Below are 15,363 nucleotides of genomic sequence, written 5' to 3'. Positions count from 1 at the left end.
AATGTGTTTTTTATTTATTTTTTTTTTTTTTTTTTTTTATAACGGTGGACCAGGATCGATGAGGCCTCATGGAGCTCGGTTCCATCGTAGACCCCGCATCCAGACAGCACCACTGCAACCCTGGGCCCGGGGCGCGGCGCGGAGGCGTGGAGGGCCGCGCGCGAGGAGGGCGCCGGTCCGCCGAAGGGCAGCGGCCATAGGCTGGGACGCGGCGCGAACCCGGGGGTCACCGCCAGCCTGGACGCGGCAAGAGCCCTGAGTGCCGCCATGCTACGCGAGGAGAGCAGGGTCCAAAATGTGTTTTTTAAAATGCTTTCTGTACATAAAAAACAATTCTGGTTCCCCATTTTTTTCTTTTAAAATATCCTTTTTAAAACAAAATAAATTTAAGAATTCTGAAAAGATGGCAGTGTTCATGGAAGTATAATTTTTGTTGACCAGAATCCCCACGTAAACATTGCTGTTTTTCAGTCATTCAGTCGTGTCTGACTCTTTGCAACCCTATGGACTGCAGCATGCCAGACTTCCCTGTCCATCACCATCTCCTGGAGCTTACTCAAACTTATGTCCGTCGAGTCGGTGATGCCATCCAACTATCTCATCCTCTGTCATCCCTTTCTCCTCCTACCTTCAATCTTTCCCATAATCAGGGTCTTTTCCAATGAGTCAGTTCTTCACATCAGGTGGCCAAAGCACTGGAGCTTCAACTTCAGCATCAGTCCTTTCAGTGAATATTCAGGACTGATTTCCTTTAGGACTGACTGGTTGGATCTCCTTGCAGTCCATGGGACTCTCAAGAGTCTTCTCCAACACCACAGTTCAAAGCATCGATTCTTTGGTGCTCAGCCTTCTTTGTGGTCCAACTCTTACATCCATACATGACCATTGGAAAAACCATAGCTTTGACTAGACGGACTTTTGTTATCTTTGCTTTTTAATATGCTGTCTAGGTTTGCCATAGCTTTACTTCCAAGGAGCAAAAACACAGATGGAGCAATGAGATCTTTAAACCACAATCCAGCGGCAGTATTCACAACAAGACTAGATGACAGAGTATCCCCCTGATTCCACAAAATACAAATGGGGGGCACAACAGCCATGACCCTCCCCAGCATCACCATCAGTGCGGGGAAAGTTGAAGGAAGCAGCAGTGAACCTGGACACCTGAGGCCCTGCGCATGCTCAGTACAGGAGGAGAGCGAGCCTGCACCGCCCCTTTCCCAGCAGAGTCCCACGCATGCGCAGGACAGGAGCCAAATGAGGACCTTCGGCAGAGCCTAGAGCTTGTGCTGGGCAGGATCCTGGCCAGGACTTGCAACTGAGCCTGGAGGATTCTGCAAACTCCACCCTGAGTGAGGCAGAGTCTAAGGTAAGGCATGAAAATCTCCGAATTCTCACTGCGCCTTTAGGGCTTTATTGAGACTGAACCCCACAGTAGACATGAACTATAAGGAGTGGAATCAAAATTAAGTAGGATGGGAGCAGTAACGATTAAGGACTGCAGAAGCTCCTCTCCGGGTTGGAACCTGGGAAGGCAGGAAGGGCACTGACATGCCGCACAAAATTTCATGGGCACCAAACCACTCCATTATCAAGATAAATGAGATTTTAATGGAATAATTTTTCAAAAAGCAAAATTAATGCCAAAAACCTTGATGAGCAAAATATCAAAGTTTTAGATAAAGGTAGAATTAATAACAGTTTGATGCTAAACCAACCTGGAGCCTTGAGGCAAAAGGGAAAAAAAATAGTGGTCCCATCTTTATTGCTGTGTTTTGGTAGAGTGTTCCAGAGCCCTTTGAGTCTGCTAAAGAACCAGCTTCAGAAACCAAAGTAACTAAAGAGACATTGCAGCAAGGATTAGTGTGTGCAGTAAATGTATAGTTATTCATAGAACTAAGATTAAATGAGGGTTAAAAAGAGATTATACTGTGCAATTAATAGTGTTTTGGGTCCTTGAACTCATCAATCAACAGAAATTGGTAAGGCACCACAGAAGGAATTCAGGCAAGGCTTTATTGGGACTCATGCTATAGGATGAAGGAGCAAAAACAAGTAACAGGTGCTCTTGTTTGCTCTTTGAGGAGGGCAGACTGATTCTCTAAATGGGTAAGGGTGGGGTGCATTGGTGGGGCAGGCCAGAGGGCTGGCCCAGGGAGTCTGCCCACCACCTTGGCGTTGCTATGTGCAGGGACCATACGCAGTTTCCAGCTTTTGCTGCTGACACCTCAGAAGTGGCAGTTGGCTTGCAACCTTTTTGTATTTTCCTGTTTATAATTGCATATGCATGCAGTTATTTTTCTCCCTTGGAGGTTTTTTGTGTTCTGTTGCTCCAGGAGATGTTTGTTACGGTGCAAGTGCTCAAGTAGTGGGACCCGGGTCCTAGCCGCTCCTGATGTCCTGAGAATGTAGATAATTGTGCAAACAAACAATTGGAAAGGGAGAAGAGAATTGAAATGCCACACAGAAAAAGTTTTGCCTGTTTTCAGAAGTCACAACTAGTTCTGATATTATATTTTTCCTAGGATATCATAGGGTTGTTTTTGTTTTTTTTTTTTTGAGGTATAGTGACATATAACATTGTTAGTTTCAGATGTACAAACATAAGGATCCGATATTTGTATATATTGTGAAGTAATTACCAAAATAAGTCTCGGTAATATTGTCACCATATATAGGAATGAAAACTTTTGTGATAACTTTTAAGGTCAGAAAATCAATTTTCACCCCAGAATGAATTAACATTGAACGTTATCCCGGCTAACATCTCAAAAAAAAAAAAAAAAAAAACACTTGACATTATGTTCACCTCAATGAAAGTGCACTTCAATACCTAAAATTTCTAAGATACCTAAAATGCCAAAAATTTCTTCAAAATTTTTGATCCTGAGTCTGACGAAGCCTCTGAATAGAGTTGAAAATCTGCAGGAACTGTAGAATCCTAATCTACAGAGTCTAAGGGTCACACTTGGGAGACAGAAACAATGAAGAAACTCAAGGAGCGTAAGGAGTATAATAATCAGGACAGTGAGTCCTTTTGGAAGTAGAGAGGCGGGTAAGGTTTGGAAGAGGCACCGGGAGGGCATTCTGGTGTGGATGGAAAAGTACAATTTCTTTGCCTGGATGGTAGTTACAAGGGTATTTTTTTTTTTAAGTATAGTTGATTTACAACTCATTTCTGGTATAAAACATAGTGATTTGAAATTTTATATGTAAAGCAATTACCCTTTAATTAAAAATAAATTATTTAAAATGTTATAGATAATACTCCATTTAAAGTTATTTAAAATATTGTCTATATTCCCTGGCTTGTAAAATGTATCCTTGTTGTTTATTTATTATTTCAATCTCTAAATATGTATACTGAGAGAAAGCAGCCAGATACAGAAATGTTATTCATATGAAATATACACACTGCTATATTGAAAATGGATAACCAACAAGAACCTGCTGTATAGTGCATGGAAAAATGAATACAGTTTAACCTTGGGACAAAAAAAAATTTTTTTTAATGCAGTGTTATTTTTAGTGGAAGAAAGCAGGTTAGTGGTTGCCTGGGGATGGGAGGGGAGGAGGAAAATGTGGATTACAAAGGGGCATGAGGAAATTTTGGGGGGTGATGGATATGTTTATCTTAATTAGGTTGATGCTTTTCTGGGTATATACATATGTCAAACCTCGTTGAATTGTACACTTTCAACACGTGCAGGGTTTTCTACCTCATTTGTGTATCCATGAATCTGTGAATTAAGAAGCACAGAGTGAACAATTAAAATCAGTATTTTCCAGTCTGATAGTAAGAAGCCCTGGCGTGCTATGGAAAGTGTATCCTCCTGGTCTCGCTGCTGAGTCCTCCATGAAGCACTAGGTAAGTTGTGCTCAGGAATGTAGGGAAACCCTGGTATGAAGTGAGTGGTAGCTGACAAAGAGCCTTCCCCCCTCTTAACCAAACCATCATCAGATGAAGCCAAATGAAACTCCTATCAACAACAACCAGGGGAACACAATTCTGTGATATCCTGGTTTCGTACAAGGGCGTGATGGTTAACAAATATATAACGAGGTTTTGTCATCAATCTCTCCTTGAAGAAGCTTTCTCAGCCCCCCAGAATTTTATATCATTGGATTAATTGTGAGAAAGCTAAGCTGGTGAGTGAAATGACTCTCCATAGCATCTTATCCAATCAAGATTCTGTCTGTTAAAGAAACACAAAGGATCTGTGCTTAGCATTTCATCTTGAAGGGTATTTGCTGGTTCCTGTTGTGAAAGAGATATTTAATGCCAGGTAAAGCATGCTGGCATTTTTAGATATTTGTTTAAAAGTAGTGGTGTGATTGGCACTCACTAAAATGCTCTTTTTATTATGACTAGGTAATGTCAGGGATGCCTTTTGAGATTCGCTGAGCATTGCAATCCCTCAGATTGAGTTTTCTGTCATGCCCTGTGTTAGGTTTTCTATTTTTCTTAATTTGTGGTATCCTTTGTATGTTATTGATTTTAACTCTTATTGTGTTATCTATGTCAAAAATATATTCTTCCACTTATCACTTGCTATAACCTGGTTTATAGTGTCTTTTGGTGTCGTTTCTGGTGTTTTTCCCTTTATGGTAGCTGTGCTTTCCATTTTACAGTAAAAACTTGAACTTCTTTTCTTTATTTAGCAAGACTAAAACTGGACAAAGAATTGAAAGTAAAGTTTTAAACATTAGAAATGGAGAAATGGAGAAGGAATTTAATATGGAAAACCTAAATAGCTAAATGGAAGGCAAATGCTGTGCTTAATAGATACAAAAAATAGCTACTGTTTGGAAAGGGAAAGTATTGTCTATTTGGAAATAGATGAACTCTGTCAAGCAATAAGAAATTAGTTTTTGAGTAAGATAAGAAATACTGTTCCAAAAATATATTATAAAAATAATGAACAGCTTCCTGCCCATATACCTAACATGTTAGGCTACATGAATAATTTTCTGGCCAACAAAGGTAAACAAAATTCCGTCGATCAATAGAACAGAAACTCCAAACAGATCACTTTCTTAAAAGAATTTTTAAAGTTGGTCACGTGTTCACCTAGGGATGGCCTGAGACATTGATTGCTTGGAGCTCTCAGAAGGTTTGCAATTATGTGACGAAGGCAACCTTACCCTAGCCCCAGCATCCATAAAAATTCCCACAACAATACAAGGGCCTTAAGTCTAAAACATACACGTGAAATTCCTAACACATACTAATTTTATACATAGTAGTTTGTGTCTCTTAATCCTTTACCCCACCCTGTCCCCCATATCCCTCTCCCTACTACAAACAACCAGTTTATTCTCTATATCTGTGAGTCTGTTTCTGTTTTGTCATATACTTTTGTTTATTTTTTAGATTCCACATATAAATGATAACATACAGTATTTGTCTTTCTGTGAGTTCACTAAGCATAATATCCTTCAGGTTCATCCATGTTGTTCCAAGTGGCAAAATTTAATTCTTTTTATGGCTGAATAGTATTCCCTTATGTATATAAATATATCTATTTTATCGATTCATTGTTGCTGAACACTTAGGTTGCTGCCCTCTTTTGGCTAGTGTAAATAATGTGGCTGTGAACATTGGGGTGCATGTATCTTTTTGAAAGGTTGAATTCAAACCTTTTCTTTGAATATATACCCAGGAGTTTAGTTTATGGCAAATGACCAAACAGCTCCCCAGATTTCAGCAGCATGTTGCAATATATTCCCCACATGGTAGTGCTACCTGGGTGGTCCCACTGGGAAGACTGCACTTCTTCATGTGATTATTCAAGAACTCAGATTCTCCCATCCTGAGTCTCTTCTATCCCTAGGACCTCATGCCCATCTACGTCCATCAGCAGAAGGGGCAAGAATGTGAAGAAATGCTTGTGGGAGGTGATAACAGGCCCAGTCTAGAAGAACACACATCAGCTCCTCTCCTGCTCCATTGGCAGCGACATGGCCCTACCGCCACAAAAGAGGCTGGGAAGTCTTTCAGCTATGCTCCAAGAAGGGGAACAGATTTTCATGGACAATTAACATTATCAGTGCTAAAGTATCATCTCCTAGGAAAAATAAAAATGAAAGAAATCCCCTAGGGAAAGTACATAAAAAATGGACCTGGTGTGACTAACAGAGACCAAAAACAAAGTGGAACCAAGCAGTGATGACAGACCTGGGGCTAAGTGATGTGCTCTGAGTTTTTAGAAAACCACAAAAGCTCTGACTCTTGATTCTTCTAAGGGTCCCACCTGGAAAAGCCCCAGAGGTGAAGTTCCAATGACAGCCAAACATCACAAACTGCGGTCCAGCTGCGAGGACTTATGGTCAGGCTGCAGGGGCCATACAGCCCTCTTACAAGTCTCCCAACTGTGTATTCTGTGGATTTTGCTTTTTAAAATGTCTCACTCCCATCACCTTCTGGGAAACTACTTTCAGTTACAGGCAAAAGATGTGTACCCCAAGATTGCAAACCTGCCAACAATAAACCAGTCTTTGGCCTCAAGACAACCTTGATGTTTTCTGAGATTTATTTCTAATTTTAGGAGGAGATCAGCAGTAGTGAGTAACTCATTTAGATCTCTTTGTGTTTTCAAATCTTTACAGACTATTTGTCATACACCACTCACTGTGTGGAGAAAAGACAGAACTGACTGAGCAGCGTCTAGGTCTGGGAGAAGCTCTGAGGGGGCTCTTCTCCAGTTGTGGTGCACAGGCTTCTCACTGCGGTGACGTCTCTCGTGGCGGAGCATGGGCTCTAGGCTCTCGGGCTTCAGTGGTTGCAGCTCCCGGGCTCTGGTTCAGTAGCTGAGGTGCTCGGGCTTCAGTGGTTGCAGCTCCCGGGCTCTGGTTCAGTAGCTGAGGTGCACAGGCTTCATTGCTCCGCAGTGTGTGGGATCTTCCCGGACCAGGGGTGGAACCCATGTCTCCTGCATGAGCAGACAGATTCTTTACCTCTGAGCCATCACGGAAGCCCCCAGTTATTATTGAATATTTACCATATGCAAAGTGCTGTGCTGAGAGAGGCCTGAGAATTGATTGCGCAGCATTTTGGTCTGTCAGAAGCTCTGAATCCGCAAAAGGATAGAAGACATAGAATGCAGTGCCTTGCCATCCTAGGAGAAAAGGATGATGAGAACCTTCTCTGCAAGTTCAGGGAATGAGTTGAGATTAGGCAGCTTCCTGGGGATGATAGGATTTGGACTCCCTTTGCAGACAGGAACAAGATACAGTTGTGGAGGAAGCTGGCTGCAGGCACTATAGAAGCAGATCCTTTAAGTACAAGAGATCATAAGGAATATTATGGAGCCATTAAATTCATAAATTCTAAAACTAAATAAATGAGATAATTACTCATATTAAGTGATTGTTAATATAAAGTAATCCCATTTTTTTAACTCTATAAATTTGGATGAATTTACACAGATATGTTGAGTTACCATTTTTTTAATTTTCTAAAATCTCTTATTGTAAATATAAACAGAGAAGTGCCATCAACTTCTTCAGTTGGATAAACTAATTTCTCCTCACCAGACACACACCAGCTGGGATGCAGACAAGGGAACCCAGCAGGTTCCTACCCTCCCACTGCAGGGCCCCTGAGACTGCAGCCTCCTGTCTGTCCTCTGCTGTCGACCCAGGGTCTGACTCAGGGCCTCAATCAACATTCCCTGAAACAATGCACTTGGGAAGTGGCCTACTGTGTTATAGTAAAGACAATGAGTTTCACCGGAAGGCACCCCAAACATTGAATCTTGCAGAATTTGGTTTGCTTTAACAGCAGAACTGTGAAAATGTCTAAGTTTAAAAGTTGGTTTCTTTGGGGGACAATGCAACGGAGCCCTGAAGCGCTCATGCCATATCTCACATGGCCATCAGAGGGCAGTGTGTAGCTGCTTATGACCAACACACGGCTCTATTCCAAAAGGGATCCTTTTCAAACTAGCCTTCCTCAGAACATGTTTTATAAACTGACAGGATTTCTTATATTTACTTGCTTTTCTTCTCCAGTCTCCTTTGGAAACTCGTGAAAATCCATTACAAGTAATAACTATAAGTAGAGCCACTGACTGGACGTTGTTCCTTGTGATAACATTGTGGGCATTTAAAACTCTGTGTCCGGTCTTTCCTCCGCTGCCGCTAAGGTGCTCGGTTCTTTCGAGGAAGCTAAGGGCGTTTTGGGGTGAGGCCCTCACTTCATCCGGCGACTAGCACTGCGCCCCGCAGCCCCCCCACCTAGCACTCGCCCGCACCATGGCCTCAGTCTCGGAGCTCGCTTGCATCTACTCTGCCCTCATTCTGCACGACGATGAGGTGACGGTCACGGAGGATAAGATCAATGCCCTCATTAAAGCAGCCGGTGTAAATGTTGAGCCTTTCTGGCCAGGTTTGTTTGCAAAGGCTTTCGCCAGTGTCAACATCGGGAGCCTCATCTGCAATGTGGGGGCTGGGGGACCTGCCCCAGTAGCTGGTGCTGCACCAGCAGGAGGTCCTGCCCCAGCCACCGCTGCCCCAGCTGAGAAGAAAGTAGAAGCAAAGAAAGAAGAATCTGAAGAGTCTAATGATGACATGGGCTTTGGTCTTTTTGAGTAAACAAACCTTTAGTAACACATTCAATAAAAAGCTGAGCTGTTAAAAATAAATAAATAAAACTGTGCGTCCAAACCACACCCCCATCTAAGTGTATAAAACATCTATTGACAAACTAAGTGATGTATTGGAGATATTTTTCAATCATGTTGCCCCTTTTTTGTGATGTGAATCTTTGGGTGGCAAGTGGTCTGCTCATAAGATAGTGGGAACGTCCCTGATGCCCTAGGAGACACTCCTAGGTTGTTTCGTCAGTAGGTCTCAGTGGGAGTTGGTAAAGGGGGAGATCTCCTGCTCAGCACAGCCAAGGTCAGGTCCACACTGTCTCCTGTTCCCAAAGCACTGAGTCTGCTTTCCCCTCCCAGAAACTTTGCTAAAATCCTGTATATTCTGAAGGAGCATCAGGGCCAGAATCACGAACAATGGTTATAATAATTTGGGGAGAGAGATAAGGTTATGTATTTTCAGTTCTTTGCGTTAACGTTTGTAAGCAGTATTTGCAGAGGTCCAGCCTCATTCCTCTCGACGTGGATGTTATGTTCCCCCAGCATATTTTGTGGACCATTCTGTTTTTCCCCCGTTGAATTATCTGCCACTCTTGTCAAAAATCATTGACCACATACATGAAGGCTTGTTTCTGGGTTCTGAATTCTATTCCACTGAGAGATAATTCTGTCTTTATGCCAGTACCAAACTATTTTGATTATTGTAGCTGTGCGATGTTTTGAAACCAGGAAGTGTGTGTCCTCCCAACATGGTTTTTCTTGCTTAAAATTATTTGACTATTTCGGGGTCTATTAGGTGTAAAGTATTTTAGGATAGGCTTTTTGATTTAGGATGGAGTTTTGAAGGGATTGCATCGAATTACAAATTACAATGGGTAGTATTGAGATCTTAGTAGTCAATTGTCTAAACCATGAAAATGAGATTGATCTCATATAATCTCTTAACAAGTTTGGCAAGTTTGTTTTGTAGTCTTCACCTCCTTGGTTAAGTTAATTACTAAGTAGTTTATTCTTTCTGACATATTTGTAAATAAAATTGTCTTAATTTCCTTTTCAAGTTTATCATATTTGTATACAGAAATGCAAATGATATCCAGTGTTGACTTTCATATTATTTGCTGAATTATGATTTATGACATTATTTTTGTGGCATCCTTAGGATTTCTAAATAGGAGATCATGTCATGTGTGAAAAGAGATAATTCTACTACTTTTAAAATTTGAATGTAAGTGATTTATTCATTGATTCTGTTATTGATGTGTTTCCTAACTGCAGTGGCTATAACTACCACTTTTATGTTGCTTAAAAGTAGTAAAACCCAGCATGCTTACATGTTTCCTGATCTCAAAAGACAAGTTTTCAGTCTTTCACCACTGACTGTGAGGCTGACTGTGCATATTGCATACATGGCATTAGTTACGTTGTGGTGATTACCTTCAAACCTAATGTGTTGAGTGTTCTTTTTTTAATCATGAAAGTATTCTTGAATTTCTTCAATTGCTTTCTCAGCATTAATTGTGGCGATCCTGATTTTTTTTCCTTCATTCCATTAATGTGATGTATTACACCAATGCATTTTCCTAGGTTGATGCATCCTCTCATTCCAGGAATAAATTTCACTTGTTCATTATTCTAATTCTTATTATATAAATAGATTCAAGTGATTAATGTCTAAATAAATATATGTGCACTCCCAGCCTCAGCTCAGGCTGTCTGAACCCTGGTATGTTGGCAGACAGTTGCCAGGATTCAACACTGAATCACAGAGGTTTATGTCTAATTCCTGATGGCTGTTTTACACAGTCAATGACTGTCTGACTTAGACCAGCATTCACCCATTTCATGCCTCTGTGTCTCTCACGCTCCATTCCTCCCTTCTGGGATTCATTCACTTCTTCCTTAAATACATCCTTCCTCACTCTCAGTGAGAGCCTGAGAGATACAAACTCTCATAATCTTTTTTATCTGAAAAAGTTAGTATTATACTTTTATTCTTGAATGAGAGTTTAGAATGAAATCTACACAGACATTTTTGTGATGTTTCCCTTAGCATCTGAAGATGTCATTCCTTGTGTCCTGCCCTGAATTGTGACTGCCAGCTGGTCTGCTATTTGCTTTTACTGTCGTCTGACTTCCCTCCTCTGTAATAAAGTCCTCAATTGTCTTTAATTGATTTAATTGACCGTCTTCAATTAAATCAGGAAAGGAGTACATCAAGGCTGAACATTGTCACTCTGCTTTTTTAATTTATATGCAGAGTACATCATGCAAAATGCCAGACTGGATGAACCACAAGCTGGAATCAAGATTGTCAGGAGAAATTTCAATAACCTCAGATATGCAGATGACACCACCCTTATGGCAGAAAGTGAAGAAAAACTAAAGAGCCTCTTGATGAAAGTGAAAGAGGAGAGTGAAAAATTTGGCTTAAAGCTCAACATTCAGAAAACTAAGATCATGGCATCTGGTCCCATCACTTCAGGGCAAATAGATGGGGAAACAGTAGCAGACTTTATTTTTGGGGGCTCCAAAATCACTGCAGATGGTGACTGCAGCCATGAAATTAAAAGACGCTTACTCCTTGGAAAGAAAGCTATGACCAACCTAGACAGCATATTAAAAAGCAGAGACATTACTTTGCCAACAAAGGTCCGTCTAGTCAAGGCTATGGTTTTTCCAGTGGTTATGTATGGATGTGAGAGTTGGACTATAAAGAAAGCTGAGTGCTGAAGAATTGATGCTTTGGAACTGTGGTGTTGGAAAAGACTCTTGAGAGTCCCTTGGACTGCAAGGAGATCCAACCAGTCCATCCTAAAGGAGATCAGTCCTAGGTGTTCATTGGAAGGACTGATGCTGAAGCTGAAACTCCAATATTCTGGCCACCTGATGCCAAGAGCTGACTCATTTGAAAAGACCCCGATGCTGGGGAAGATTGAGGGCAGGAGGAGAAGGGTACGACAGAGGATGAGATGGTTGGATGGCATCACTGATTCGATGGACATGAGTTTGAGTAAACTCCGGGAGTTGGTGATGGACAGAGAAGCCCGACGCGCTGCAATCCACGGAGTGGCAAAGAGTCAGATACGGCTGAGCAACTGAACTGAACTGTCTTCTATAGTCCCTTACTGTAGGGCAAGGCTCGAATTTATTTTTATGTTTCCTGCACAAGACTGGGATCTGCATACTCATGTTTCCAGAAATTCTAAAAATATAAAATCTGTTCCTTCACCAGTCCTCCCCTTTCTCATCCTTCAATCCCGCTTGCATTAGACTCTCTCTCTCTGTGTATGTGTGTGTGTGTGTATATGTGTGTATATGTAAGTGTGTATGTGTGTGTATATGTGTGTATATGTATGTGTGTATATGTGTGTATATGTGTGTGTGTGTGTGTATATTTCATGTGTCTCATTGCCCTCGCCCTCTTTATTTTCTATCACTTTGTATCTCTGCAGTATCCTAGGTCACTAATTCTGTCTTCAGCCCTGGTAATCTGCTATCTGATCCATCCAATAGAGCTCTAAGTTCTCTGGCACTTTTTGTTTGTTTTAGAAGTTATTTTTATCTTGTTTTATTTTTCTAAATTTCCTTTTATTTTTTCATAGTATCTTATTCAGTTATGGTACCAATATAATCTTTTAGGCCTTTAACCAATATACATGAGTGTTTTTTTTATAGTTTTATCAACTGTTCTATTTCATGAAGTTCTTGGGGTTCTAATCCTCCCATTTATAGCATCTCCTGATTCTTGTTCATGGTGAGATCAGGGCACATTTTTTTGATAGTGGATCCTTGCTAGCTTTAGAATATATATATATGTGTGTGTGTGTGTGTGTGTGTGTGTGTTGTCATGTTCAGGACATTTCTACTTATCGACAGTTTTGTAAAGTGTTATTTTGGGGTGTTTTTGTTTTTGTTTTTGTTTGGTTTTTAATCAGAAAAGGATATTAAATTTTCCCCAATGTATTTTCAGACCCTATGGAGATGAACATATAGAATTCTTCTTAAATATCACTTCCTTCATTTTCCTCCCAACACAGAGACTTCACTTATCACCCCGGTTAAAACAAAACATCCCTCACTGTCCACCTCAACCCCCTTCCTCTGTTTACTAATATCAATAGCACTTAGAATCAGACACTGGCTGCCTGAATCACAGTCTGTCTTACTCTGTTTGGGCAGCAGTAACAAACCACACACTGGGTGGCATATAAACAACAGAAATTTATTTCTCACAGTTGTAGATGCTGGAAAGTCCAAGATAAGGTGCCTGGAGATCCCCGTCTGGTGAGACCCACTTTCTGGCTCACGGGTTCATACTTCTGGTGTGTCCTCCCCTGTCAGAAGGGACAAGAGGACTCTCTCAGTCCTCTTTTACAAGGACACTCATCCCTTCATGATGACTCTGCTTTCCGACCCAACCTCCTCCCAAAGGCCCACCTCCTAATACCATCACCTCAGGGGTTAAGATGTCCACATAGGAATTTGGGGGACATAAATATTCAGTCCACAGCACAGGCCTAGTGACTATCCCCTCAGAGGCGTCTCTTTCCTCCTCACCCAGAACCTAGATGACAGTTTCCTCATCTACTCAACCTTCTATTAGGGGCACAATCCACCAGTAGACTTGGCTTTATATGTGTATGTTAAGGGAAGGGGCGTCTCTCCCCTCCCCTTCCTGATCTTTGCTGCCTCTTCCATCAAAAAGCAGTGAAGCTCAGTCACTCACTTTGTTCCGTGGACCAGTGGCAGGACCCACCCTGGCAGCTGGATCACAAACTTGCACCTGGTTTCCCTTGCCCTCTTCGCTCCCAGGGCCTGTTCCGTCCTCTCCTCTGAGGTCGGCCAGGCCATCACACACCTGGGTGTTTGCAGCACAAGGGTCTTTAGACTGCCTGGTCTACATCCTGCGGGGACCAGGAGCTGTCACCTCCCTAACAGTTACCATCTCCCTTGCTAGCAAAGACAACATACTTAGACCTTGAGCCAACAGTACTCTTTTGTGGTTTTTAATGTATTTTTGAAATGCTTTCTGTACACACACAAAAAAAATTTATGGTTTTCCATTGTTTTCTTTTAAAATATTCTTCTTAAAATAAATTCTGGAAAGATGGCAGTGTTCATGGAAGTATAGCTTTTGTCACCCAGAATCTCCACATAAACACAGATGGATCAATCAGATATTAAAACCAAAACCCATGGGCAGTATTCACAAGACTAGATGACAAAGTATTCCCCTGTGACCATAAAATACAAGTGGGTGGACAACAGCCAAGACCCTGCCCAGCATCACCATGAGCGTGGGGCACGTGGAAGAAAGCAAGAGCGGACGCCTGAGAGGCCTGCGCATGCTCAGTACAGGAGTGGCGGGAGCCGGCACTGCGTTCTTCCTGGACAGCCCGAGGCGTGCGCCGTGCAGCAACTGAACGACCCACGGCGGAGCCTGGAACTTGTGCAGTGCGGGGGCCTGGCCAGGACCTGCTGCTGAGCAGGAGCGGGACTCGGCCAACTCCACACCGAGTGAAGCGGAGTCTAAGGTGAGGCATGAAAGTCTTTGAATTTTCACACGCATGCTAAGTCGTTTCAATCGTGTCCAACTCTTTGCGACCCCTTGGACCATAGCCATCCAGGGTTCTCTCCAGGCAACAATACTGGAGTGGGTTGCCAGGCGCTTCTCCAGGGGATCTTCCCAACACAGGGATCAAACCCGTGTCTCTTAGTCTCCTGCATTGGCAGGCGGGCTCTTTACCACTAGTACTACCTGGGAAGCCAGGTGCCAGAAATCCACTGGGACTGGGTTCCCACAAGGGACATCAGCTATAAGAAGTGGAATCAAAATTAAGCAGGATAGGAGCAGTAAAGATAAAGGACAGCAAAACTCCTACTCAGGGCTAGAAGTGGGAGAGACAGGAAAGGCACTGGCAACCTGCACAGGATTTTAGGGACACCAAACAACTCAGATATCAAGATAAATGAGATTTTAATGTAACAACTTTAAAAAAAAAATTTAATGCTCAAAATCCTTGATAAGTCACATATCAAACTTTTAGATAAAGGCAGAATTAGTAACAGTCTGAGGCTGAACTATCCTGGAGTCTTGAGGCAAAAAGAGAAATCTGTAATACTGATCCCTATCTTTATTACAAAAGAGTGTTCCAGAGCCCTCCTTGAGGAATCTAGGAAAGTACCAGCTTCAGAAACCAAAATAACTAAAGAGACATTGCAGTAAGGATTAGTGTGTGCAGTAAACATATAGGTATTTATAAAATTAAGATTGAATTGAGAGTCAAAAGAGATTATACTGTATAACTGATAAGATAAGTCTTTGGATAAGATAACTGAGAACTGATAAGTCCTTGGACTTGTTAATCAACAGAAATTGATAAGATGCCACAGGAGGAATGCAAAGGAGGCTTTATTGGGATTTTAGTTTGCTGCAGCACAAGGGAGCGAATACAAGTAACATGTGCCCTTGCTCACTCTCACAGGAGGGTGGGCTGGTTCCTTAAATGGGATAAGGGTGGGGGCAGATCGTTGACTCAGGCCACAGGTCTGGCTCTGGGAGTCTGCCCACCGCCTTGGTGGTGCTGTGTGCCGGGATCATGTACAGTTCCCTGCTTCTGCTCCTGACACTGCAGAAGTGGCAGTTGGTCTGGGGCCTTTTGTATCTTGTTCCTAATTGCATGTCAGTGCAGCTATTTTCAGTCCCTTGGAGGTTTTTTTGTGTTGTGTTGCTCCAGAAGATATTTGTCCAGATGCAAGTGCTTAG

The 15,363-nt window shown here is 42.0% G+C and overlaps 1 protein-coding gene and 1 long non-coding RNA gene across 4 annotated transcripts; both read left to right on the top strand.

Annotated features, from left to right (window-relative positions):
- The first annotated feature begins 1,261 nt into the window (after positions 1-1,261).
- On the top strand, positions 1,262-6,503 carry LOC122446213. Of its 2 annotated transcripts, none has more exons than XR_006270820.1 (3): positions 1,262-1,369; positions 3,710-3,868; positions 5,835-6,503. It is a non-coding gene; the product is annotated as an uncharacterized LOC122446213 (long non-coding RNA). The 2 variants fall into 2 exon arrangements; XR_006270821.1 differs by lacking the exon at positions 1,262-1,369 and adding an exon at positions 2,937-3,055.
- A 1,730-nt stretch (positions 6,504-8,233) lies between these two features.
- LOC122446212 (60S acidic ribosomal protein P1-like) lies at positions 8,234-8,595 on the top strand. 2 transcript variants are annotated; one of them, XM_043476148.1, is made up of 2 exons: positions 8,239-8,327; positions 8,403-8,595. In XM_043476148.1, exons 1-2 carry the CDS (start codon positions 8,257-8,259, stop codon positions 8,593-8,595), a joined length of 264 nt encoding a protein of 87 aa, XP_043332083.1. In that variant the 5' UTR covers positions 8,239-8,256. The 2 variants fall into 2 exon arrangements, with proteins under 2 accessions (XP_043332082.1, XP_043332083.1); XM_043476147.1 differs by having other exon boundaries at positions 8,234-8,595.
- The last annotated feature ends 6,768 nt before the right edge of the window (positions 8,596-15,363 follow it).

This window comes from Cervus canadensis, chromosome 8, assembly GCF_019320065.1.
Source record: "Cervus canadensis isolate Bull #8, Minnesota chromosome 8, ASM1932006v1, whole genome shotgun sequence".
Taxonomy (NCBI): domain Eukaryota; kingdom Metazoa; phylum Chordata; class Mammalia; order Artiodactyla; family Cervidae; genus Cervus; species Cervus canadensis.
This window is presented reverse-complemented; position numbering and strand designations above follow the sequence as displayed.

What these genes read in the sequence shown, in the direction of transcription:
- LOC122446212 (XM_043476147.1), top strand. Translation starts at nt 8,257, where the DNA reads ATGGCCTCAGTCTCGGAGCTCGCTTGCATCTACTCTGCCCTCATTCTG.